The sequence below is a fragment of the Tiliqua scincoides genome, chromosome 2, assembly GCF_035046505.1.
Source record: "Tiliqua scincoides isolate rTilSci1 chromosome 2, rTilSci1.hap2, whole genome shotgun sequence".
NCBI classification, from domain to species: domain Eukaryota; kingdom Metazoa; phylum Chordata; class Lepidosauria; order Squamata; family Scincidae; genus Tiliqua; species Tiliqua scincoides.
In genome coordinates this window covers 202,957,446-202,982,673 of record NC_089822.1, presented here as the reverse complement: position 1 = coordinate 202,982,673, position 25,228 = coordinate 202,957,446, and the positions used below count along the sequence as shown (strand labels likewise).

General features: G+C 43.6%; 1 protein-coding gene across 1 annotated transcript; it reads left to right on the top strand.

Annotated features, from left to right (window-relative positions):
- Positions 1 to 3,334: 3,334 nt before the first annotated feature.
- On the top strand, positions 3,335 to 21,985 carry CAMKV (CaM kinase like vesicle associated). The gene is made up of 10 exons (XM_066616298.1): positions 3,335 to 3,429; positions 9,600 to 9,731; positions 13,068 to 13,142; positions 14,186 to 14,324; positions 14,688 to 14,808; positions 15,480 to 15,555; positions 15,843 to 15,979; positions 16,702 to 16,780; positions 17,362 to 17,449; positions 21,626 to 21,985. Exons 1-10 carry the CDS (start codon positions 3,335 to 3,337, stop codon positions 21,983 to 21,985), a joined length of 1,302 nt encoding a protein of 433 aa, XP_066472395.1.
- The last annotated feature ends 3,243 nt before the right edge of the window (positions 21,986 to 25,228 follow it).

Below are 25,228 nucleotides of genomic sequence, written 5' to 3'. Positions count from 1 at the left end.
AGGATCTCAAAACACATAGACGAACAGGCCTTGCTGAGGGAGAGTCAGCATGGCTTCTGTAAGGGTAAGTCTTGCCTCACGAACCTTATAGAATTCTTTGAAAAGGTCAACAGGCATGTGGATGCGGGAGAACCCGTGGACATTATATATCTGGACTTTCAGAAGGCATTTGACACGGTCCCTCACCAAAGGCTACTGAAAAAACTCCACAGTCAGGGAATTAGAGGACAGGTCCTCTCGTGGATTGAAAACTGGTTGGAGGCCAGGAAGCAGAGAGTGGGTGTCAATGGGCAATTTTCACAATGGAGAGAGGTGAAAAGTGGTGTGCCCCAAGGATCTGTCCTGGGACCGGTGCTTTTCAACCTCTTCATAAATGACCTGGAGACAGGGTTGAGCAGTGAAGTGGCTAAGTTTGCAGACGACACCAAACTTTTCCGAGTGGTAAAGACCAGAAGTGATTGTGAGGAGCTCCAGAAGGATCTCTCCAGACTGGCAGAATGGGCAGCAAAATGGCAGATGCGCTTCAATGTCAGTAAGTGTAAAGTCATGCACATTGGGGCAAAAAATCAAAACTTTAGATATAGGCTGATGGGTTCTGAGCTGTCTGTGACAGATCAGGAGAGAGATCTTGGGGTGGTGGTGGACAGGTCGATGAAAGTGTCGACCCAATGTGCGGCGGCAGTGAAGAAGGCCAATTCTATGCTTGGGATCATTAGGAAGGGTATTGAGAACAAAACGGCAAATATTATAATGCCGTTGTACAAATCGATGGTAAGGCCACACCTGGAGTATTGTGTCCAGTTCTGGTCGCCGCATCTCAAAAAAGACATAGTGGAAATGGAAAAGGTGCAAAAGAGAGCGACTAAGCTGATTACGGGGCTGGGGCACCTTCCTTATGAGGAAAGGCTACGGCGTTTGGGCCTCTTCAGCCTAGAAAAGAGACGCTTGAGGGGGGACATGATTGAGACATACAAAATTATGCAGGGGATGGACAGAGTGGATAGGGAGATGCTCTTTACACTCTCACATAATACCAGAACCAGGGGACATCCACTAAAATTGAGTGTTGGGCGGGTTAGGACAGACAAAAGAAAATATTTCTTTACTCAGCGCGTGGTCAGTCTGTGGAACTCCTTGCCACAGGATGTGGTGCTGGCGTCTAGCCTAGACACCTTTAAAAGGGGATTGGACGAGTTTCTGGAGGAAAAATCCATTATGGGGTACAAGCCATGATGTGTATGCGCAACCTCCTGATTTTAGGAATGGGTTAAGTCAGAATGCCAGATGTAGGGGAGAGCACCAGGACGAGGTCTCTTGTTATCTGGTGTGCTCCCTGGGGCATTTGGTGGGCCGCTGTGAGATACAGGAAGCTGGACTAGATGGGCCTATGGCCTGATCCAGTGGGGCTGTTCTTATGTTCTTATGTTCTTATGTTCTTATGAAGTAGCACCCCAAGTATATCTAGAAATAGGTCTAACTTTTAAACAGCAAGATGTGTGTTTGCCTGTGTTATTGTTCTGTAACACCATCTGTGAACAATAAGAATATTGTTTGTGCAGAATAACCTAAGCAAAAGAGAAGTCCCTGTTGAATTTGGCATGGGGCAGACCGAATGTCTGTGGCTACCAAACTACGAGTCGCAACCTAAACAAGGGGTCACATGGATGTGCTGAAGGTCACAGAAAGGTCTTTTTTATCATCACCAAACTTCTACCAACTCCATGGGTCTCCAGACTGAGAGAAAAACTGTATTTAGGGTTACAGTCAAAAACGTTTGGGGGACAATATCCTAAAGGGAGTTGATGAAGAACACCACAACAGGGGGATCCGTGCCACTGGGGTTAGAGCAATGTGGAGAGTTCTTAACACGTGTGGGATTTCTTGCCCCATCTAAACAGAATAAGATATGGTGTATGTATGGGAATCCACACTCCCCACCACTAGCACAGAATCAGCACTACCATTGTGGACCTACAAAGTGGACAAGTGTGGCTACCTGTGTCCCTTGGAGCCCAACTTCAGCAACACAAAATTGTGGTTGGTAAGCTGGGAGGCAATGCCCACTGCCAGCTGAAGTTGATTGTGACCAAGTGCAGTCAGCTGGGGAGTGAGGAAGCACAGAACAAGGGAGCCCTCAAAGCAGGTAGCAAACTAGAAGAGGGGTGGGCAGAAAGAAAGACAGTTCTACAAGTGAGCCAAAGAGAGGATGAGGGGGAAAGGAAGATGACAGGAGGACCAGATAGAACAAGACAAGAGGAAGAGGCAAGAAGCGAACAGATTGACTGGAAAAGGACAAGAAGGAAAATGACCATAGTCAGGTCTAAGAGGGGGTAACCGGGGGGGGGGGGAGAGACAGAAATCCCCAAGCCTCAGAAATCTCCTTCTCCTAAATACTAGAAAAACACTCAGTAGTGTGACTTTGTGGTCAGAACCAGTTTTAGTTGAACTAAGGTTCTTGCACACCAGAATCACACACCACAGTAACAATTAAGAATTTAGTAAAAAAAACAAAAGCATAGAACAGCCATAAGACTCACTTAATAGTGTCAAGGGAATTCTACAGAATGAAAAAACTGAAACCAACAATGCTAAGCTCCTAACCTAAAACAGATTACCCTCACTTGGGACCACAGCTATTGTGCAGAAACTATGGCTGTGTCTGGCAATTATGTGTACTTCAGGAAGGGCTACTATACCCAAGAGACTACCTTCAGGAATGTTCTAACCAATCAAATGCTCAGCCTCCCCTCAAAAACCTAGAACAATGATGCAAGATACCTGCCCAAAGGCTCCAGCCAATCACAGGCCTCAGACTTCTGATTAACCATTTCCGCCCAATGTTGCATATACGCAACAGGATCAAATGTGCACACCTGTGGGCTGGGCAGAAATGGGTTAATAGGCCCAGCACATGAACTTGAAGGCCTAGTAGACCTGATAACACAGGTGCCTTCTCATGAGAACTTTTCCAATTAGTAGGTATCTTCTTAATACTGTACAGAGAGCCACAGTCTTTCCTTTCAAAATGAATTCCTGTGTGCTTAGATGGAGTTTCTATAGCAAAATTTTACAATTTCCCTGCAGCAGACAATGGGTGGCAATACACTGGAGTTAGTTCCCTTACTCACTTGGCAATAACAAAAATAAATTGCATGTTTTGTCAAAATTCTTGTGATTTGCCAGGGGGACTTATATGTGTCTGACACTACTCACCTTTATCCTGCTTAGTGAGCAGGTCTCCCTAGATTCCCCAAGGTAATTGATGCTATCTAAATCCAAGGGCAAAGACCTAGAGGTCCTATTCTTATTTTGTCTTTCAGTACCGGGCTTGGCAATGCCGTTTGGATGTGTTACCCTGGGAGATAAGAAGGATTATAACCAGCCATCAGAGGTGACTGACAGATATGACCTGGGGCAGGTCATCAAAACGTAAGTATCCTGTTACCCCCTTACCTCTTCCTTTTGTTTTGACTGTCAGTGTCAATCAATATAGTACAGGTGGGAAAGTAATGCACAGATATGAATGCAGATTGGCATCACATGAACATCACAAGGTCTTGTTCTAACCTTGTGCCTACCTTTAGTGTAAATTCAGATGGCGGGTTCAAGGGATGAGGCTTTTGTGGTGCTGGTGGTGGTGCCCCAGTATTGCAATTCCTTTCCCATGGATATTAACCAAGCCTCCGCTCTTCCTGTTTTAAAGCACACTCTTAAAACTTTTATTTTTTGTTTGGTTTTTAATTTTAATTAATTTATTTTAATTATGTTTTACAATCTGTATGCTTTGCTGCTGCCAATTATGTTTTATTATTTTTAAATTTCTCAGGTACCTTGTTGCTGCTGCCAATTATGTTTTATTGGTTTTAAATTTCTCAGGTACCTTGATCTTAGAAGCTAAGCGGGGTCAGGCCTGGTTAGTACTTGGATGGGAGACTGCCTGGGAATACCGGGTGCTGTAGGCTTATACCATAGTCTTTCGAGACTGAAGGTTGCCAACCAGGTACCTTGTGACAACATTGTCTAGAAAGGTGGGGTATAAATAGAAAACAAAGAAAATAAGGTATAGGGCTTCTGCAAGTGACTACAACTGGGTGAGAGCAGAACTGCAAGTTACAGCAGTCACTGAGTCTATACCTGACAAATGGCCTTTCTGGATCACTTTTTCTCCATGATATGTAGCTTGATTTAGCCATGACCCATCATCATCATCATGACAACACAGCTGATAATGATCGTATACACACGAAAACCACAACATTTATCAGCTGGTAAATCCTCATCCACATGGACATCTGCCTCACATCAAGGTGTAGATGAGGTACCAACGAAGGATGAACACTGTGCCAATTATGGCGGTCTTCTGTAATTCGACTGGTGTTATTGCTAGGGCATCCAGTTGTGCAAAGTACTTGCTAAATTGTGTTGATATTGTCCCTAGTGCACCAATTACTGCCGACAGCACTTCTACATGCTTCTTCCAGATGTGTCAATTCTATGCACAGGTTGCGGTATTTGGATACTTTCTCCTGTTCTTTCTCCAAAATTCATGAGTCGCCAGGAATGGCAACTTCTATGATTAACACATGCCTGGCTTCTATGATGGTAATATCTGGAGTATTGGCCTCCACACATCTGTCAGTCTGTATCCGAAAGTCCTACAGGATTTTGACCTCTTCATTTTCTACTACCCTTGCTACCTGGTGTTGCCATGGCTTTTCTGACGCGGGTATGTTGTACCTTTTACATAAAGCCCAGTGAACTAACTTGGCCACATTATTGTGCCGTTCTTTATCATCGGTGTCGGCTATTTTGGGACATTCGCAAATGAGATGATAGATTGTTTTGTCCCCTTTTTTGCATAAATGACATTTACTATCATCACTGCTGCCTTGTATTTTTGTCTTCATTACATTCGTTTGCAGAGCTTGATCTTGTGTGGCTAGAATCAGTCCTTCAGTCTCCTTCTTGATGTTGCCTGTTCTTAACCATGCCCAACTCAAGCTGTTATTGCTCTTACCTTCTATACCTTTAATGAATTGTCCATGTAACGGCTTTTCTCTCCAGCTGTTGCCCATTTTTCATATTCTGGCTTTTTGAACTCTTTGCTTTCAGTAACTTTCATCAGATTTTCCAGCTGAACTGCTTTTATCAGCTTTTCCAAGCTTCTCGTGATATAGTCATTCAGTTCTCACTTTTCCTCTTCTACTGTTCGTTGTACTTGCAAAAGCACCCGGCCTCCGATCTTCCTCGGTAGCTACAGTTGGTCAACATCACTTTGAGGATGCAGCAAGTGGTGAACATTCATCAGTTTAGGGGTTTTGGGGTGAAGAGTCTCAAGTTCATTTTGGGTCCATTCAACAATGCCGGCTGGATACCTAATCACTGGAATGGCCCACTTGAATGGTGTTTATTGCCTTTATGATGTTTCTAGCATTCAGTTTTTATTTAAGCACTTTTTGTACTCTCTTTAAGTATTCTCGCTAGGTCACATTTTTTACTCCTGAGTGCAATATATTGTCGCATTCAAGTATGCGAAGATATTTGTACTGACCATCGTGTGCAAGTGGTTTTATTATGGCACCATTGGCAAGTTCAATACCTTTCAGTTGTTGTACTTTCCAACACTGCAATGACAATAATGCACATTTATCAAGTTCAAAATTCATCTGTGTGTCCATACTGAAGATCCGCACCATATTCATCAAGGACTCGAGTTCCATAGGGCTTCTGGCGTATAATTTCAAGTCTTCCATGTACAGAAGGTGACTTATTTTGCCTGCCTATACCGATATGTTATAGCCCATTCCGGTTTTGTCCAAAATATCCATCAGAGGAATAAGAGCAATGTTAAACAACAGGGAGGACAATGAATCACCCTGAAAAATTCCTCTCTTGATGTTACTTGGCCTATTTCTTCTCCATTAGCCACTAACTTAGTAGTCCACTTTTTCATACTCTGTTTTATGAACTTTCGGATGTTTTCACTGATTCCATATATTTCCAGGCAGGTGTTGATCCAGCTGTGAGGCAAAGAGTCAAAGGCCTTCTTGTAATCTGTCCAGGCAATATTGAGGTTCGTTTGTCATCGTTTACAGTTTTTCAAGATCATTTTATCTATCAACAGCTGGTCTTTTGTGCCTCTGGATTTTTTAAAGTTGCCTTTTTCCTCAGTTGGGTAGTTTGCTTTTTGTGAGAAGCTTGAAGGTAGTTGGAAGGCACGTAAGAAGGCGATATTTGCTACGCACATTGCCTTTTTCCACATCTTTCAGGATCAAAAAAATGTTCGCCCTTTTGTCATCCATTCTTCAGTGGTTGCATTTTGGAGTATGTGATTGCATTGCACTGCGATTTGGTGATGGAGACTACTCAAGTATTTCAGCCAGAACCCATATACTTCATCTGGTCCAAGTGCACTCCAGTTTTTAACAGTCTTTGCATGTTGTTTTACCATTTGCTCTGTAATTATAATGTTATCCATTTGCTTTTTGCTGTTGTTCTTGTTAGCATCCTTAATCCAGGAAGCATCTTTATTATGTTCAACTGGGTTCTCCCAAATGTCTTTCCAGAATTTTTAAGTCTCCTCATTATTTGGACTCTCATTGTTCTGCACTACACTTCCTTTTTGGAGTGATTTGTAGAACAATCACTGATTCTTGCACAACTGGGTATTTTGTTGGAACTGTTGTACCAATGCATCGTATTCTTCAATCTTTTTGGCAGCAGCTATAACTCACTGTTTGAGCTCTTTGATGACTACATTAATCGTTTCTCATTCAAGGTCATGCCTTTTGTAGAGGCTGTTTTTGACTTTCTCATTCTTTAATTTTCCTTCTTTCAGAAACTTCAAGTTTCTGAAATAAACTGATTTACTCTCAGTTTATTTTATTTTCAAGCCGAGTTTTCCACCTTGGAGGATGGGATGGTTTATGTCTCTTGGACAGTTTGTACCCAAGTTCCATGGTTACAATGAAGGCTATACTGTATATTAGCCTATTAGTTTTTTCCAGTGTAGTGGCTGGAATCGTTGTAATGGCAACATTTATATCACATAGCAGGCTAATTACCTCTCTGCTACGAATCTGGTGTAGAACTGGCGATCTTTGCCTTTCCATATTGTCATTCATGTGTTCCATGATTCTGTCTTTCAACATTTGTTGATGTTCAGTTAAATCCTGGTTGTTCACTTGTTCAACAATTGATTGCTCAAGTTTTATGTCCACATTTGAGTAATTATTTTTGGAAAATGTTTCTTCTTCAACAATTTGGCCCGTGATCTGGTCAGGCTTTTTAGCCATTTCTTTGATTTCTTGCAATTCCAGTTTGGTGAAAATTTTGGTCCTTAGGATAAAGCGCCATTGGTCAATGATGCACTGCTCAGAGATTTGACTCTTTGAGTTCCTGTGGATCCAAAATTCCATCATACATTTTTGAAAGCTCCTCTCAGAGCGGTTGGCCTTGTATTAACAAAATACAATTTCACGGTTTTCGTCGGCTGTCCACTTTTTTTTTCATTTATTTTTGACCAACTGATCATCAGTGGCTGACTCCACTGTCCCCTGTAGCTCACTTATCACCAGGTGCCCAGGTGGCCCAACACCTGACGCAGTCATTGTTGACCCAGGCCATGACTGATCCAGTATGGGATTCTTTTTTTTGTACTCATCATAAGATGGTGGGGTTCGGGCACTTGGTCTGGCCCCTCGGCCTTTCTTTTTTATTTTATTATTATTATTATTATTATTATCATCAACAAAAAGTTCACAAAGCAGTTTATAAAGAAAATCTAATAACACAGGCCTACAAAATTGAGGGTCAGAAAAGCTTTTCCCAAACTTTATGGTGGTTTGAAATGAATTTGGGGTACCAATTCCAAAAATGGCATCCGTTTTGCCCTATCACATCTAGTTTTGGAGATAGAGTATAGCCTCATTAGTGAATAGTTCAAGCAGCTTCCTCATGAGGAAGCCTACACCATTGATTCCTCATGAGGAAGCTGCTTGAACCATTCACTAAAGAGGCTATATACTATATCTCCAAAACTAGATGTGATAGGGCAAAATGGATGCCATTTTTGGAATCGGCACCCCAAATATACCCAGGAATTGTGTAACGTTTAAGGAAGCAAAATGTGTGTTGGCCTGTGTAATTCAATGGCTCCTTGTCCCAAAAGGGTTCACAATCTTAAAAAGATGCAGCAGAACACCAGCAAACAGCTACTAGAAAAGACACTGTGCTGTGGTGAGGAGGAATACTCTCCCCCTGCTAAATATAAGAGGAGCACCCCTTGAAAATGTGTCACATCACATCTTTGTGTCACATCACATCATGTCTTTCCCCATTCCCCATTCCACAGCCTTGGCAGGATAAAACATCACAAGGAAAAGCCATTTCATGTCTGCTGTAAAATGTGGTTTGGTACACAGAGTAACAATAATGCTCGGGATTTTTGTGGTATATAACCTTGTAGGATAGTCAGAATCATTATCCCTAATTATAGAGGATTGGGAGACTGAGTGGAGAGTGGTCTGCTAAAAATCGCACCACTAATTCACAGCTAAGCTAATTTTTGAACCAAGACTCATAGCTTTGCTCACACTCCCTTTGTTGGTTGATTGGTTTTTTAATATTTATTTTGCACAGTCCACTTACTTGGGGAAAAGCTATTTGGGTACTTAAAGGCCACCTTGCAATTTCCTACACAGTATCATAGGTAGGCAAAATGGTAAGTGCTGCAGGCACCACAATGCACCACACTCACCATCGGAGCCATTCCAGACAGCAACAGCAATACACAGGTGCTCACTGAACCAAACAGCATCTCCTGTGCACTGTTGTTCCTGCCCAGAATGTCTCTAACAGCGAGTGGGAGGGGCCACTTACACAGCACATTGCGGCGCCTGCAGTACTTACCGTTTTGTCCCCTCTAGCTATGCTACTGTTCCTTCTTAGGATTTGAGGCTGGTAGTTCCTTCTTCTCTGCTTACTCTTAATTTTGGTGGGACCTGGGTTGGTGTGTTTAGCAAGAACGTATCAAGAAAATGTTGGCACATCTGCAAGTGGCAGTCTGCATCTCTCTCTGAAGATGGTGAGAAGCCTGGAAACCAAGTTCTATGAGGAATGGATAAAAGAGCTTGGTTTGTTTAGCGTGGAGAGGAAAACTGAGATATGATAGCCACCTTCAAGTATCTGAAGGACTGTCACACAGACGAAAGGGAGGGCTTGCTTTTGATTCTTCCTGAGGGCAGGATTAGAACCAATGGATTGAAACTACTGGGAAGTAGATGTGGGCTGGGCATGAGGAAGAACTTCCTAACTGTAAAGGCTGTCCACCACTGGAATGGTCTGCCTCATGAAGTTATGAGCCCTTTGAAGGTTTTCAAGCAGAGGTCGGATGGTTGTCTGTCAAAGATGCTTTAGTTGCCTGCACTGATCACGGGGTTGAACTAGCTGCCCTCTTAGGTTCCTTCCCGCCCTCGTATTCTGTGATTCTTGGGAAGATCAATTCATGAAGCTGTGCACAGTCTCTCTTGCACAATTGGACCATTCCAGCCCCTGAACAGGAACTTCTTTTCATGGCATGATGGCTGTTCTTTCCCCAGAGAGGAGTTCTGTGAGATATTCCGTGCCAAGGAGAAGACAACAGGGAAGCTCTATACATGCAAGAAATTTCTGAAAAGAGATGGACGCAAAGTGCGGAAGGCAGCCAAGAACGAGATCATCATCCTGAAAATGTGAGTTGTGAAGTTGTGAATGTGCACACTGATAGGTTCTCAAGCCTTTGCATCTTAGCCTTTTACCAACTACAGAAGCTAGTGATAGTGGGGTCACATCTTCCACATAAAGAAATAAGCCAGGCTCATTCTATGTAATTTCATTACAAGGCTGACATTCCCACCCACCCCACACGCACACATAATGAAGTGTGTGTTATTCACAACTATCTGTAACTAAGGGTACATACAGTAGTAGTACAACATTTTAGTGGTGAACCTACTGTGGAAACATACTTGTATTTTGGGTGTGTGGACCATCTTCTCTCCCATATCAAGCTCAGGGGAAACCTGCTTCTCAGTGGAAGCCAGATATGTACTTGCTAGCATTGATTGGCTGGCCCATGTGTCAGTCTTGAAGCCCATTGGGGCAGTACCCACTTGTGGCTGGCACTTGTGTTGGTCACAAAATCACCACCTTTCTCCCCTAACCTTCCCATGCAGCAGTTTTTAAAATGAAATTCATAAAACAAACGCTTTTTTAAAATTCCTTGCCAAACAAATAGTTGAGCAGAAAAACATGTAAGACCCTGAAAACATAAACAAAGTGGGTAGCCCACCTGAATCATGTGGAGAGAGGCAAAGAGGACAGAATCAGGTACGAAGGCTATGTGTAAGTAGATGAGCAGAAGTGGGAGGGAGAACAGAGCTCACCCTACAGCATAAAAACCCACACCCTTTCCTGCTAGAAGTTATGTCTACAGGCAGCTCTTCCAAAATTACTGACCTTGTGTGCTAGCACATCATGTACAGGACCCCAGATCATCAGAGCACACTTTGTGGCTCCCTTTGCCTATATGTTTACAGAGTCAATTCTGAGTTGCCAGTAATTAAATTGATTATGCAGCACACACATAACTGTAATGGGGAGGTCCAGCTTTTTCTACCAGCCAATTATGTTTCTGGGCTCAGGATACACTGTGAAACCTTTGCCAAACCCCTCTCATGCCATGGAAGTAAGAATGGTTATCATTAGGTCTTTGGCCAGAAGAACAATAGCTGTATTTTTTAAAAATAAATAATAATTATTTATTTATTATTTATTGGATTTGTATTCCGCCTTTCTCCCCAAAGGGCACCCAAGGCGGCTAACAATCAAGTTAGAAATACAGATAGACATTAAAAATACAAAACATTTAAAAACAATTAAAAACAAGATAAGATGGCATAATGCATGGATAAGATGGAAATAATGGCATAAACTGCACAGAACCCAAGGTTACAGAGCACTGAATTTAATCACTTCATGGAATATATCTGCAACAATTTCACTGTCTCTTCAGTGACTGTCTCTGAGTCGCCCTGCTGCAAGGAACTGGTTGGCAAGGAACACCAGGTGTGTGAAAATAGAATGCCATTAAAAACCAGCTAGATTTCTGCTCTGCAAGTTGAATTTGGAGCTCATTCATATCTCTGAATTACTAATCAGTGCATTCCTTGTTGTTATTTATATTGCACAATCCATACAGAGTGTTTTATTGCTCCAAGATGGGCTTTACCATCACATAGGGTAGGCAGCGGATTGCAAGGTGTCTGAGGAGCTGTGGATTCAGGGTGCGCTTCACCTCTGCTGCTGCCACTCCCATCACCTCCCTCCAGCCTGCCGCAGATATAAGCTTCAATTATCCACTTTCCACTCTCCCAAATGAGAAGCAGGTTATCCCCCTCCTTACCTTGCTCCTTGTGCAGTTTCCTTAAAGCAGGAAGTGCAGCACCTCCCCCCACACACACACTTTATTTAGAGAAACAGCAGAAATGAAGGAAGAGCCACTGTTTGCCCCATGGTGTCTGCTGACCAATGGCAGCAGAGAACAGAGGGTTCTTGACCATAGAGGAGAATTTCCCCATTGGAGCCCAAGGAGTGAGGATGCAAGCAATCCTGGGAGCCGAGAGGCAAGTTATCCAATGGACAGCCAAGTATTTTTCAGCCGTATGTCTTTATGGCAGAATGCATCATGCCTGCACTACTGACTTCAAGCAGAGAAGATGAAATTTTAGATATAGGCTGATGGGTTCTGAGCTGTCTGTGACAGATCGGGAGAGAGATCTTGGGGTGGTGGTGGACAGGTCGATGAAAGTGTCGACCCAATGTGCGGCGGCAGTGAAGAAGGCCAATTCTATGCTTGGGATCATTAGGAAGGGTATTGAGAACAAAACGGCTAGTATTATAATGCCGTTCTACAAATCTATGGTAAGGCCACACCTGGAGTATTGTGTCCAGTTCTGGTCGCCGCATCTCAAAAAAGACAGTGGAAATGGAAAAGGTGCAAAAGAGAGCGACTAAGATGATTACGGGGCTGGGGCACCTTCCTTATGAGGAAAGGCTACGGCGTTTGGGCCTCTTCAGCCTAGAAAAGAGACGCCTGAGGGGGGACATGATTGAGACATACAAAATTATGCAGGGAATGGACAGAGGGGATAGGGAGATGCTCTTTACACTTTCACATAATACCAGAACCAGGGGACATCCACTAAAATTGAGTGTTGGGCGGGTTAGGACAGACAAAAGAAAATATTTCTTTACTCAGCGTGTGGTCGGTCTGTGGAACTCCTTGCCACAGGATGTGGTGCTGGCGTCTAGCCTAGACGCCTTTAAAAGGGGATTGGATGAGTTTCTGGAGGAAAAATCCATTATGGGGTACAAGCCATGATGTGTATGCGCAACCTCCTGATTTTAGGAATGGGTTAAGTCAGAATGCCAGATGTAGGGGAGAGCACCAGGATGAGGTCTCTTGTTATCTGGTGTGCTCCCTGGGGCATTTGGTGGGCCGCTGTGAGATACAGGTGCAGTTATTCACCATATCCACTGAGGGCAGAACAAGGATTTGGCTTTAAACTGCATAATTATAGAAGCCATGCAGGAATAGATGTTACCCATAAAGGATATAGATTCCTCTCCTGGCAGTTTTTAAGAAAGTTTTGAATAGGTGTCTGTCAAAGATATTCTGGGTGCAGGCTCCTATTTTAAGGTAGTAACAGTGCAAGCCTATGCATGTCTACTCAGAAGTAAGTCCCACTGTGTTCAATGGGGCTTACTTCCAGGAAAGTGTGCATAGGATTGCAGCATAAGGGCCCAATCCTATCCAATTTTCCAGCACCAGTGTAGCCACACTGCAGCCCCAAGGTAATGGAACAAATGTTCCCATACTTTAAGGAGGCCTCTGTGATTGCCTCCCCATCAGAGGCTGCAGTGCACGCCCCATTGGCATGGCTGCACCAGCACTGGAAAATTGGATAGGATTGGGCCCTAAGTCTCTTGCAACCTCTAGCTTTTGTCTTCCTTCTCTTTTTCTGCAGGGTGAAACATCCCAACATTCTGCAGCTGGTAGATGTATATGTCACCCGAAAAGAGTACTTCCTTTTCTTGGAGCTGTAAGTTGATGTTGCCTGGAACGCCTAAGATATTACAGAGATCCTCTCTTTGGACTGCCAGGTCTCCTGAGTTGTTCCAATGAGAATATGCAAGTGTGAACCATCTTGTTGCCACTTCACAGAACATGTACCTGAAAAGTTCCTTCCCAAACAGTTATCAGAAGCTCCTTTTGATCATCAAGGAGACCCCAGTCACAATGTGCAGTAATTTTCATCCACAAAACTATTTTGGTGTTTTTGCTGTCTATGGTGAGGCCAGGTAATGAGTCATTAGGAGAGTTGACATGGGTTGTATCAGTGGAAGACTGCAGGACTACAAGAGGGCAGTGGATTTGGGGTGGCCTTCATCCTGAGTCTACTGCTGCCACCACTTCCATCCTGCCATAGATGCAGCCCACATTGATCCCCTTTCCCCTCACTAAAAGTGAGTAGAAAGTGCCTTGATGTGCTCCTTGTGTGGTTTCTTCAAACACAGAAGTGCAGGGCTTCCAGTATGATTTACAGCACTGGTTCCCAACCCATGGTCTGTGGACCACAGGTGGTTTGCAAGGCCCCGAAAAGTGGTTGCAAGGTTTTAGGAAAAAAGTTCACCTTTGATCACTTCCAGCATGTTTCCCACCCTCTCTGGTAGCCTGTGGGGGAATGCTCACTTGGGAGATGCTTCCCCATGGAACACCAGAAAGAGCAGAGAACAGACTGCCCATAGCCACAACCAGCAACAAAAGCAGCAACCCACAAATCTTTGTCTACAGGCTCCTAAAGATTGGGAACCACTGATTTACAGGGACTGTGTGTACAAAGAAGCTCCTTCATTACACAGTCCCTTTAAATTGAAAATGGAAGTCATGCACTTCCACAACTGAAGAAACCATGTGAGCAGCATTGTAAGTGGCAGCTTTAAAAAAAAAATGAGTAGAGGTACTGAAGTGGCATCGAGCAGTGTTCCAGGTTATACCACTGCTGGGTGTGGTGGTGCTTCCATTGCAAGACTGTGGTGTCAGTGGTGCAGTGCTGTATACTCATTTCTCTTTCCTCTACTTCAGGGCCACTGGCCGGGAAGTATTTGATTGGATCTTGGACCAGGGTTACTATTCAGAACGTGACACCAGTAATGTCATCAGGCAGGTGCTGGAGGCTGTGGCATACCTGCATTCACTCAAGATCGTACATAGGAACCTCAAGGTAATTTGGTTCTCTCTCTCTCTCTCTCTCTCTCTCTCTCTCTCTGCTAGTCTGCACTGCACAAACATCTGAGCCAATTATCTGCTCTCTGTTCCATCCCCTTGCTTTAATTTAGAAGTGGTCATGAGCAAATACAACAAAGCTACCCATTCTCATTCTTTCTCACTGTTTTCTGTGACTCACTCAGAAATCCAATTCATATTTCTTGTACATACACACACCTTCCCCCAAATATGATGGTCTTGCTCTGCCCAACAGAATATCACATTTTTATGTGGGTATGAGACAGTCTCATTATATTCATCAGTCTGCTAAAGGCATTGGGTTCCCCTCGTCTTCCTCTTTTGCTTTGTGTCCCTGCAGCTGGAGAATTTAGTGTATTACAACCGCCTGAAGAACTCCAAAATTGTGATCAGTGACTTTCACCTGGCCAAGCTGGAGAATGGGCTCATCAAGGAACCTTGTGGAACCCCAGAATATCTAGGTAAAGATAGCATGGTGATAATACCAGGATCAAAGGTCCTATCCAAGGGAAAATAAGCAGTATTCATATATCTGTGTCCTTCCACTGCTTCTTGACCACATCTTCCCCGCATCAGATATCTTGTGCGGATGAACTAAACACGGAGAGCTCTGCTCTTTCCAGGAGACCTGCATCTTTGAGATTTGCTTATTAGGTCTCATAAAGGAAAAAAGCAGAACCCATTATAGCTGATTTTGACACCCCAATGAAAATATTTTGTCTCTAGCTTAATGTGAGGATGCCTCACAACTTAAGTGTTAAATATCTCTGAAACAATGAGATCTGAGAATTCAGCTTCATTAGAAATTTGTTTCATTTCTCCCCTTCACAATCATAACATGGAAAGCTATCCAGGAGAAAGGTCATAACCTAGCCCTCTCCATGTTTTGCTAGTTGTCTGCTTGCACAGAATATTTATATGTTTAAATATGCAGTCCCTGCACTTTCATTCTGATGTTGCATAGTCCTAGGAAGACTGCAACATGTGATATTTCTAAATATATAATTCAGCAGTGATTAACACAAAGTTTTTTGAAATCATAAGCCCTAGAGCTTTGTTACATGGGGATGTTTTCACAGGGACTAGGGCCTTTCCCTGGAATAGCACTAACCCGCTACTTTTGTCCTTGCAGCTCCCGAGGTGGTAGGACGCCAGCGATATGGGCGGCCAGTTGATTGCTGGGCTATTGGGGTGATCATGTACATTCTGTAAGTATAAAAGGATGAAGGCAGTGGAGTTCTCAATCTAACAAACTAATTATAAGTGGGGGAAGGTAGCAGAAAGTAGAACAGAACAAATACGTGACTGAAGGTCAAAGAACAGGAACTTAGTACTAGTTATAGGAAGACAGTGATCTTCCCTTGAAATGGGACTAGGGAGGTAATGGTGTATGGCCAGGGGCTTCACCAGCTCAACAACACGGCCACCATCTCTGAAAGTTCAGGCATCTGATTGCCTTTCTATGGCTAATCTTCCCTCTTATCCCTGTGGGCAGCTTATCAGGGAATCCACCTTTCTATGAGGAGATGGATGAAGATGACTATGAGAATCATGACAAGAACCTGTTCCGTAAGATCTTGGCTGGTGACTATGAGTTTGACCCTCCCTATTGGGATGACATCTCACAGGCAGGTAAGGCTCCCTGAAGGAGACGGAAAATGTATATTGTGAGAGGCACAGCTTCAAATTTTGAAGGGTAAATACAACCTCAATAGTTCCCTTACCAATTGGACAATATTTCTGATGGCTGCTGACCCTCCCATTTCCCTCCATTTCAAGGTGACAAAATCATAGATAGCAGTTTGTGCACTTTGAGGTGCCTCTGCCTTAACTGTTTTGTTCCCAGAATGTTTATCACAAGGGATCAAACTCGATATTCGCAAGAAGTGAATTTTTACAACTGCAGGAAGCTTCCAGTTTGATTAGAGTACAGGTGGAGAAAGGGGCTGCTTAACCATTTCTCCTTCAGTTATCTTTCCATTCAAAATTGGATGCCCCCACAAACTGCTTCCTCACTCCAGGCAAGAAGATGTGTGTCTTTCCACAGATGGAAAAGCAGATTGAAGCCCCCAGATTTTGAGCAGAAAAGCAATCAGGGTGGAATGAATCAGTCCCTGCTATTCCTCCAATCAAACTGGCAGTTTCTTGAAGTTGCTCTTCATTTGAAATGAACTTCAGGAGACTGGTATACGCATTCCCTGTGTAATGTCTCATAATTTGGACCAAAGATACCACAGCTGAATTGCCTCATCAATAGGTGGCTTCCTCACACCCACTGCAGAGCACTGTTCTGCTGCAACCCTCCACTCCATCCCAAGCAACTAGCAAGTAGCTTTCCTCCTTTCCTTTTCCAGCCAAGGACCTGGTGGCCCGCCTGATGGAGGTTGACCAAGACCAGAGGATTACAGCAGAGGAGGCTATCTCCCATGAATGGTAAGAACTCTGTAGTTACTCCTCATTAATTAGGAGAGAGCTTTTGTTTCAACAGTAGAAGCAAATGAAAGCAAGGAAACGTATAGAGAAATAAGGGCCCAATTCGACCCAACTTTCTAACACTGATGCAGCTGCAATGCAGTTTCACCTTGAGGAGGCCTCCATGACTGCTCCCTCACTGCAGGATGCAGCCCATGCCCCACGGGCACAGCTGCATCAGCACTGGAAAGTTGGGTAGAATTGGGTCCTATGATGTAGGGGCTTGTAATATACGTAGTATTGCTTCTGGGTGCCAGAGGAAAGATCACAGAAGATCCTAGCTGTAAAATGCAATGGTTAGAATGCACTGAGGTAAAGTGAATGAAATGAAGTGAATGAAGAAAGACAAACTTATTCAGCATATAGACTACTTTTGGCTGAGGATGGAGCAGCATGGCAGTTGCTAGCAGTGGGAATGGCAAGCAGCCTTTCCATTTAGCCCTCTCCAGCATAAGCTAATGAGCAACATGAAGCGAGGAAGTGATACTGAATCATGGTTGTTAGGAAGAGGTGCTATTAATGGTCATATTTTCTTTTTCCAGGATTTCGGGCAATGCAGCTTCAGACAAGAACATAAAGGATGGAGTATGTGCCCAAATTGAGAAAAATTTTGCCAGAGCAAAATGGAAGGTAAAGTTTACCTGTACTTGGTGCCACTGGCAAGCAAGGCCTCTCTCTTGCACTTGAGAAGGCCTGAGCTAGCCTCTCACTGTTTCCATGAGTCTTGCCTTTCCCTCCAACTCTTATGGATGTTGGTTTTATTTCTGGAAGACTAACTAGACTTGCAAGAAATGAGGCCAGCCTCCCTGCAACCAGGTAGGAGAAGGAAATGCTGTTGTTCATACAATACTTTCAGTACCTCATCACTAGCATGGTATTATACCTAGACTGCTGGGCATGGCAAAAGTGACTGCATAGGGGGAACCCAGATTTCAATTCCCATTCACCTCTGAAGCTCATTAGGTGGCCTTCAGGAAATGGCATCTCTCAGTCTAAACACTAAGGGCCCAATCCTATCCAACTTTCCAGCACTAATGCAGCTGCAACACAGCCCCGAGGTAAGGGAACAAATGTTCCCATACCTTGAGGAGATCTCTGTGACTGCCTCCCCAACACTGGAACCAGTGCATACCCCATTGGCACAGCAGCACCGGCACTGGAAAATTGGATAGGATTGTGCCCTAAGAGGATGGTTATGAAGCTAGATCACCGCATTGAGCACTGTGGAGAAAATACAGGAAATAAACAGTTAACACAATTTGGGTTCCTTTTTATAAATAATTTTGCATGACCTGAAGTGGTGATTAATGTTGAGCTTGGGATCATCTGAGGAACACATTGCAGATGTTTCCCTAGGAATGTTAAAAGCAGTGAGAATGGGGAATGGGTTTTTGTAGAGGTGCAAGCTTTAATTGCCTAATGAGTTTAATTAATCAATTAAAACTTTAATTCTCCAGTGGTGGCTCAGTCTTGGCATCTGGAAAGCTCCTTCCTCCTGGGCAGGCAGAGTCAGATGATCCAAGTCTTCGGGGGGGGGGGGGGCTTCCTTGATCCCCAGATTGACCTTGCCTTGGGGCCAGGTAACAGAGTTGTGAATTTGCTCCACAGAGCAATTCCAAGTTGACAAAAAAAGGGGGGGGTGGATCCAGTGGACCCTTCCCCATCAGAGGCACAGAGTGACTCTGACAGGGACAGGCCGGTGACAAGGTGAGCACTAGAGGAGGAAAGGAGTTGGAAGGTCTTCATCAAATGCATGAAATGAAATCTTTTGTATATAAAATAAGAGTGGAATACATTGATACAATTGCATCTGAGCATCCTCTGCCTAGTCAGTCCCCTGGTTTACTGGGGAGTAGGTGGCAATGAAATGACTGAATAGGCACATTGAGCAATCTTGGAGAAAGACTCACAATGACCCTTCTCAAAGATGGGCTAGAGTCCATTTTCAGGCCTACTTTGTGGGAATGATGGGAGCAAAGAAAGCTTATTTCTCTGCCATCATCGTATCTGTGGGAAGTTGTTCAGAGAAACTATTTCAGGTGATGCAGAACCTTTCATAACTGGACCTACAAGAAAGTGTGGAAGACACCTCAGCATCCTGCTGTGACCAATTTGCAAGAATTTTAAAATCATTCACATCTTCCACAATTTGAACTCTGCATTGACAGTTCCTGTTGATGTACCTGCTGCACATACTTGTCCACTTAATTGTAACAAGCTTAGAATTATGCACAATAAGCACAGTGACAATTGTCACCATTAATAGAGGCTCTTTACACCAGTTTTCCACCAAAGATATATTATCCCAGATGATGCTACTGCTAAACTGGCTACCAAGCTTTGTCACTTTGGCCTCACTTCAATTTTGGACACAGCTTGTACCTTCAGATGAGTGGCACTGCCATGGAACACACATGGCTCCACAGCACGCAAACTGATTTAAAACAATGCGTCCTCGGTTCTGTTGCCCAAAACCTTTCTTCTACTTGAAATACAGTACATCAGTGGATTTCAAACTCTCGGGGAGAGTTTGAGCCGCTCTAAGTTCTTGCGGGGGCAGGGGGAGGCAGCGGGGGCAGGGGTAAGGCAGCAGCGCGATCCCCAGGATCACGCCGCTCAGGGGGGCTGCAGGGACTTGGCTGCATGTACCTAGCCTCCTGCAGCCTCCCGGGGGTACAGGGAGCCCTCTGCAACCTTCTGCAGGGCTGCCCGCAGCTTCAGAAGTGAAAGTGGAGCAATCGCACTCCACTTCCGCTTTAGTGGAGGTGGGGTGCAATCGCTCCACTTTTGCTTTCAAAGCTGCAGGGAGCCCTGCAGAAGGTCACGCACTACTGTGTCTACACTACTCCATGCAGCAGGCTCACTTTCTGAATGGACTTAAGAGCACCATCCTATATTGGAAACCCACTGACCACTACAAAAACGTAACAGCTTCTAACTTTCACTCAGAACATACAATCCATTATCTACTATACAGTCAAACCCTACAATACATCAGCACTGTTCCAGGTCATCAGCCAGGGACTTGTACCTGTAGGATTTACAAGAGGTATTCCTAAAACTACAATGTTCATTGAACCACGTGATGAAACTTATTGTAGACCTGTACCCAAAGATTACTTACAATTGGACTGAGAATGGGAAATGACAGAACACCATTTGATTGTCACCTTGAGCTTCCAGCAAAAACTATTCCAGTGTATCGTCAGTGAACTACAGCTGATTCTGGAAAATGACACTTCTCTCTCACAAAGTTGATTGGTGTCTCCTTTCTTAACAGACAGCCCCCTAATCTTTTACAACTACTCACCAGCAATGGCAAACTATACAGCAGGGACACAAACAGCCCCTGCCACAAACCACGTTGCCACTCTGTTCCATATCTAGTCAGGCGACCCCATTAAAGGACCCAATAACGTCAGCTGTACCCTATTCATTTGGTGTTATCTACCAACAGTGCTCTTCTGCTATCTACACAGGACAAACAGACCTGTCTCTACTTAAAAGAATAAATGAATACAAATTTGAAATCAGAAATGGCAGCATCTAGAAACTAGACAGGAAGAGAGAGTAATGATTTAATGAGTTTTGGATTTGAAGATTAGTCATAAGAGAGACTGTTGGAAATATAGCTTTTGAGAGGGTGGAAATTTAGATCAGTAATTAGAACTTTTTGGCTTCGCTCTTGCTACGCTGTTAGAGATACTTTATGTAGATTTTTTTCCTTTCTTTTTTTGTTTTCTACTTTTCTTTTTGTTTCGTATGTATTTTTTGTATTAATGTTGTTGGCTGTTTATTGTTTTTCTTTTTAATATCATTATAAATAAAATAAATATACAGAAACCAGACAGGAAAGTTTTAATGTCCAAAATCATTCTGTCTTACATTTCAAAGTGACAGTCCTTCCGCAAAAAAGTTAAAGGAAAATTAGACACCCCCCCCCCAAAGCAATGAATTAGAATTTATTATGAAACTAGGCATTCCCACGGAAGGGGTCTGAATCCCAATTTGGGGTGATTTTTCTTATCACATTACATATGATAAGGTTGATTAACAGCACAATTCTATACACATTTAGTCAGCAGTAAGATCCATTACGTTTTATGAGACTTACTCCCAGTAAGTGTGTATAGGATTGTAGCCTTAGTATTGCTATTGTTATTAGTAATTGTGAATTGTCACTATGTTTGCTTTATATAATTTTAAACTTATTACGGTTCAGATATTTAATTTCCTCTTGCAAATTCACTCTATTTTCAATTTTTTTTCTCCTATAACCCTGTGTATATACCTGTCTTCTGAATAATTCACTTGTATCTGGTGAAATGGAGTGTAGTCCAGAAAAGATTGTGCTGAAATAAATTTGTTAGTCTTTAAGAAAACTGCTAATTGGTTGAAAGCCCTAAACTTCCATTTTTGAGGTTTGCCAATGTTCAACAACAAGAGATGCTCCAATAATTATGGAGTTGGATGAATCATCGTAGGATGTAATAACAAAGTACAAGAGCTGTATTTGGTTTGGTTACTTGCTTTCTAATGCCTTAACCTTGAGGATATATTATAGAGAATCGCTTTTCTCAAGTGTTTGTCTGCAGTCACAAGTGCTGAAAACAGACTTAAAAATAAAGCTGAGAGTCTCCTGTGCTAACAGATTGTGGGGGGGGGGGAATGCCAAGAGATTCATAAAACTTGGTAATATCAAATTGTGGAAGGGAAAAGAGCCCATGACAGAGATGTGACTCCCTTGAAGAAGCAAGACACAATTGTGTTACCCCGTTACCAACCACCTCTCTCCCCAACCTGCAGAAAGCTGTTCGAGTGACCACAATGATGAAGAGACTCCGAGCACCGGAGCACACAGATGGAACAAAGCCAGCAACTCCCGCTGCTCCCGCTACTACCCCAACGACAGACAGTGCTGTCACGACAGAGACCACCGCCGCCCTGCAGCCTAAAGCTGAAGCAGACAGCACAGCAGCAGCAACAGCTGAGGCAGCAACAGCAGCAACAGCTACTGCAGCAGCACACCCAGAAACAACGGCAACAGCTACAGCAACTACAGGAGAGGCTCCAGCAACGACAGTGGCAGCCCCAACTACATGTAATGGGGAAGAAACCACCACTCCTAACGCCACTCCAGAGTCTCGGAATGAGGAGACTGGCTGAATGGGTGGGAGCAGGGCAAGGGTGGGGTTGTACCTCTCTTTGTTGTATCTCTCTTTGTAAATAGTCACTGGCATGGTATCCTCAGTTCTCCTGGCTTCCCAACCAATCCCTCTGCGTGTGGCTGTCAGTCTGTCTGACTCTCTATGTCTCCAGCCAGGTGCCAGCAGAGTTTCTACTTTTTATGTGACAGAGTCCAGAGTGACCCTGATGGGCCCAGGTAGAGATCGTGGTAGAGGCCTGGCCCACTGCATGAAATTATCTTTCTTCCCTCCCTCCCTCCCCCCTTTGTTTTTTCTTTTGTCCCAATTGGACACCTTTTAATTGGTTTTGTCTCTTACCACTTGCCGCCCCCAGGGAATCCTCTTGGTCTATCATTTCCCTGCTTTCTACCCAGCTTTATGGCTTTCTGAGCCAGGTTGGAAGACAGTGGGGCAACCAGATCAGCCACAGTAGTCATGCCCTTCAGCTAACTACTGCATTGTGGACATAAGGTGGAATGAAATGAAGTTCCCTTGTAAAGTGGCCAGAGTATTATTGGGTGTTGCAGAGATCCACAGACTGCCATAGTGGATTGGTCAAATCAGATATACCTGTAAAGGCTGCATGTGGAATTCATGTGTTTGGCTGTTGGTGAGACCTTCCATAGCAATTCATCTCCATGTCTACCGTATGTCACACTGGTGTGTGAACAAAGCTCATGCAAACCCATGTGCAGTGCATTTGTGTGTTTGACCCTCCATAAGAGGTTGATAAGCTGAGGTATAGTTATGTGTTTGCCTGTGTGGAAACAATCCTTTCTGAGGATAAGGGAAACTCTATGCTGGAAAGCAAGTGGCCTCTGAGTAGACAGAGTCAAACAAGTTTAAAACTGAGAGGAATCTGCCTTTTGTTGTTGATATTTTTAGATTTTCCAACTTATCTTAATAACTCAGGGAAAATAAGAGTGTTGTATGATTGTGGCTCAAGGGGAGCCTTGTAAAGGGGTGTCCTGATTATCAGTTGTAGCTTTGGGGAATCAATGCAGCAGAACATGGGTGACCTCCAGATGTATGGGTGACCTCCAGATCAGCACTGTAGCATGGGCAGGTGAATCCTAGACAGAACCAAACTAGATATCATGTGACAGTCCCATGGAAATGTTCCAGGGTTTTTGTTTTGTTCCTTAAAAAGCGGCTTCCAGAAAGGACAGTTTGGATTAGGAACATGATAGGGGGGAGACAGATTCCTTGACTTGACTCCCCCCTCTAAAACACAGAGAGAGAGAGAGAGAGAGAGAGAGAGAGAGAGAGAGAGAGAGAGAGAGAGAGCTGCTTTCAACTGTAGAGAGGAAAACTTACAGACACAAATTATCCCTGCAAGTTTTCTCTTCTACAGCTACAGCAGCTTTGGGGTTGTGGTTTGAGGATCAGTGCAGTGGGAAAGGTTATAGACCCCCACAGCCCTTGTCTAAATCAGACACACACTCCACGGCTGCTTTTTAGTAAAGGAAAAAAAATGTGGACAGTTCCAGTCACAGACCTCCCACTTAATGTCTGGTTTGGCTGTTGGTGGCTGGCAAGATGGGTATAAGCAGAAAGATGTGTAGGAGTCAGTAAGTTTAGGAAAGGGAGAGAAACTGGCTGAATATAAAAAGAGAAGTTTCTATACTTTAACCTCAAGATCATATACCCCATCCAGAATGGCTGTAGGAAAGGAATGCTCATATACTAGCAGACTATAGTGAAACAATGTTGTACTTCAAAGGGGTTCTTGAGCATCTGTAATAAATACTGAAATCTTCATTTTTGCCGTTTCGCTGTAATGTACTGCCATTCCCTCTTCTGTAAAACACAGATGAAGGTGCCTCTCTACCATATATTGTGAAGGTAAAATATGTTTTACCTATGTTTTACCTACTATTTTGTAGGTAATTTTGTATTTCTTACACAATGTGGTTGACATGCTCTGAAAGAGGTATACAGCCACATCTGATGTGTTAATGAGTAGCTTTTCAGTGGTCTGTGAGTGAGAGATGTACATCCAAGATAAGAGACCAGATTATGCAGTTCCAGTTTAAGTGAAGTTTACATGGAGTATAATTGTGGTAACAATGTAAATTTAAACTCTTGACATCATTTCATACCCATGCCACTGCTGAGAAATAGCTCTTGCCACATTTTGTTCCTACCTGACAGGAGACTTTGTTCAGCAGTTATGAGATTTCAGCAGCATCACAGGTGCTGACAGTCCCCTGTCAGTCTCCTCCTCATTCATGATAAACAAATTCTGAGGCAGGAGTTATTGTTTTGCCTCACACATCAAGATAGACCAGTACCAGTGCCAGGTTGCTGGGGACCCTGGGAAAAAGCCTGGCACTAGGTCCCCCATAGTGTCCTTAACAGCACATTTGGTGGTTTCATTGTCACCAGCACTGAGGGTTTAAGGATTGGCTTTGCCTGGTGGCCCCCACTGGATGGGCATGTGTCCTCAGCCAGTTCTCTTATACCACCCCTGAGATAGACTGCTCCCAGGTCCTCATGTTAAGTCACTACCAGCCTCTAAACATCTGCATAGTAAATTCTTCCTGGATGTGCTGATAAGTGCAGGTTTTTACCACAACCAAACAAATCAATTTTCAGCATTTTCCCCTAGTGTGTGCCATAGACAAAGATCTGAGTCACACATTTGTCACTTGAAAACACAACGCTGTAGGATCCAGCTATTTTCATCATGTCATCAAAAAATTTTTTATTTTTGCAGTTTGTAATTGCATGTCAGAAGATCACCAGAATCATGCAAGGACCCTCCCCCCTCCACACATACACACAAGCAGTGAGCAAAATGGCCTTTATGTAATTATTTTCAAACAGCAGGAGACTGCATATGCAAACTGCTTGTGTAAACTGTAAACTGAATTTATGTGCCCCAAGACAAATTCTTGATTTTATCCCATTCTCTATCGTGGATATTGGAGAATATTTTGTCAGTTACTTTGGGCTCTAAAAGAAACAAAAGTTTCTTGGAGCCACAGCCTTTATTTCTTATGAAGAAGGGAAATACTGGCACCTTTATTATAACAGCCTCAGCAGCCTAACTCCAGTGTAATATTACCTAGCACAATGCAGCCTCCTGTTGGGACACTTATGTAACAAAAAAGGGCCTGCTGTGAGCAGCAAGGCTTGGTGTTGTGGCAGGAACAGCCTCCAAGCAAAGAAGTCTCGCAGCTTTCCGTCTGTTAAGCTTTCCAACTGTCATCACCCACCC

Coding starts and splice junctions, on each gene's coding strand:
- CAMKV (XM_066616298.1), top strand. CDS start 3,335: ATGCCGTTTGGATGTGTTACCCTGGGAGATAAGAAGGATTATAACCAG. Junction 3,430..9,599: donor CTGGGGCAGGTCATCAAAAC/GTAAGTATCCTG, acceptor TTCTTTCCCCAG/AGAGGAGTTCTGTGAGATAT. Junction 15,980..16,701: donor GGATGACATCTCACAGGCAG/GTAAGGCTCCCT, acceptor TTCCTTTTCCAG/CCAAGGACCTGGTGGCCCGC.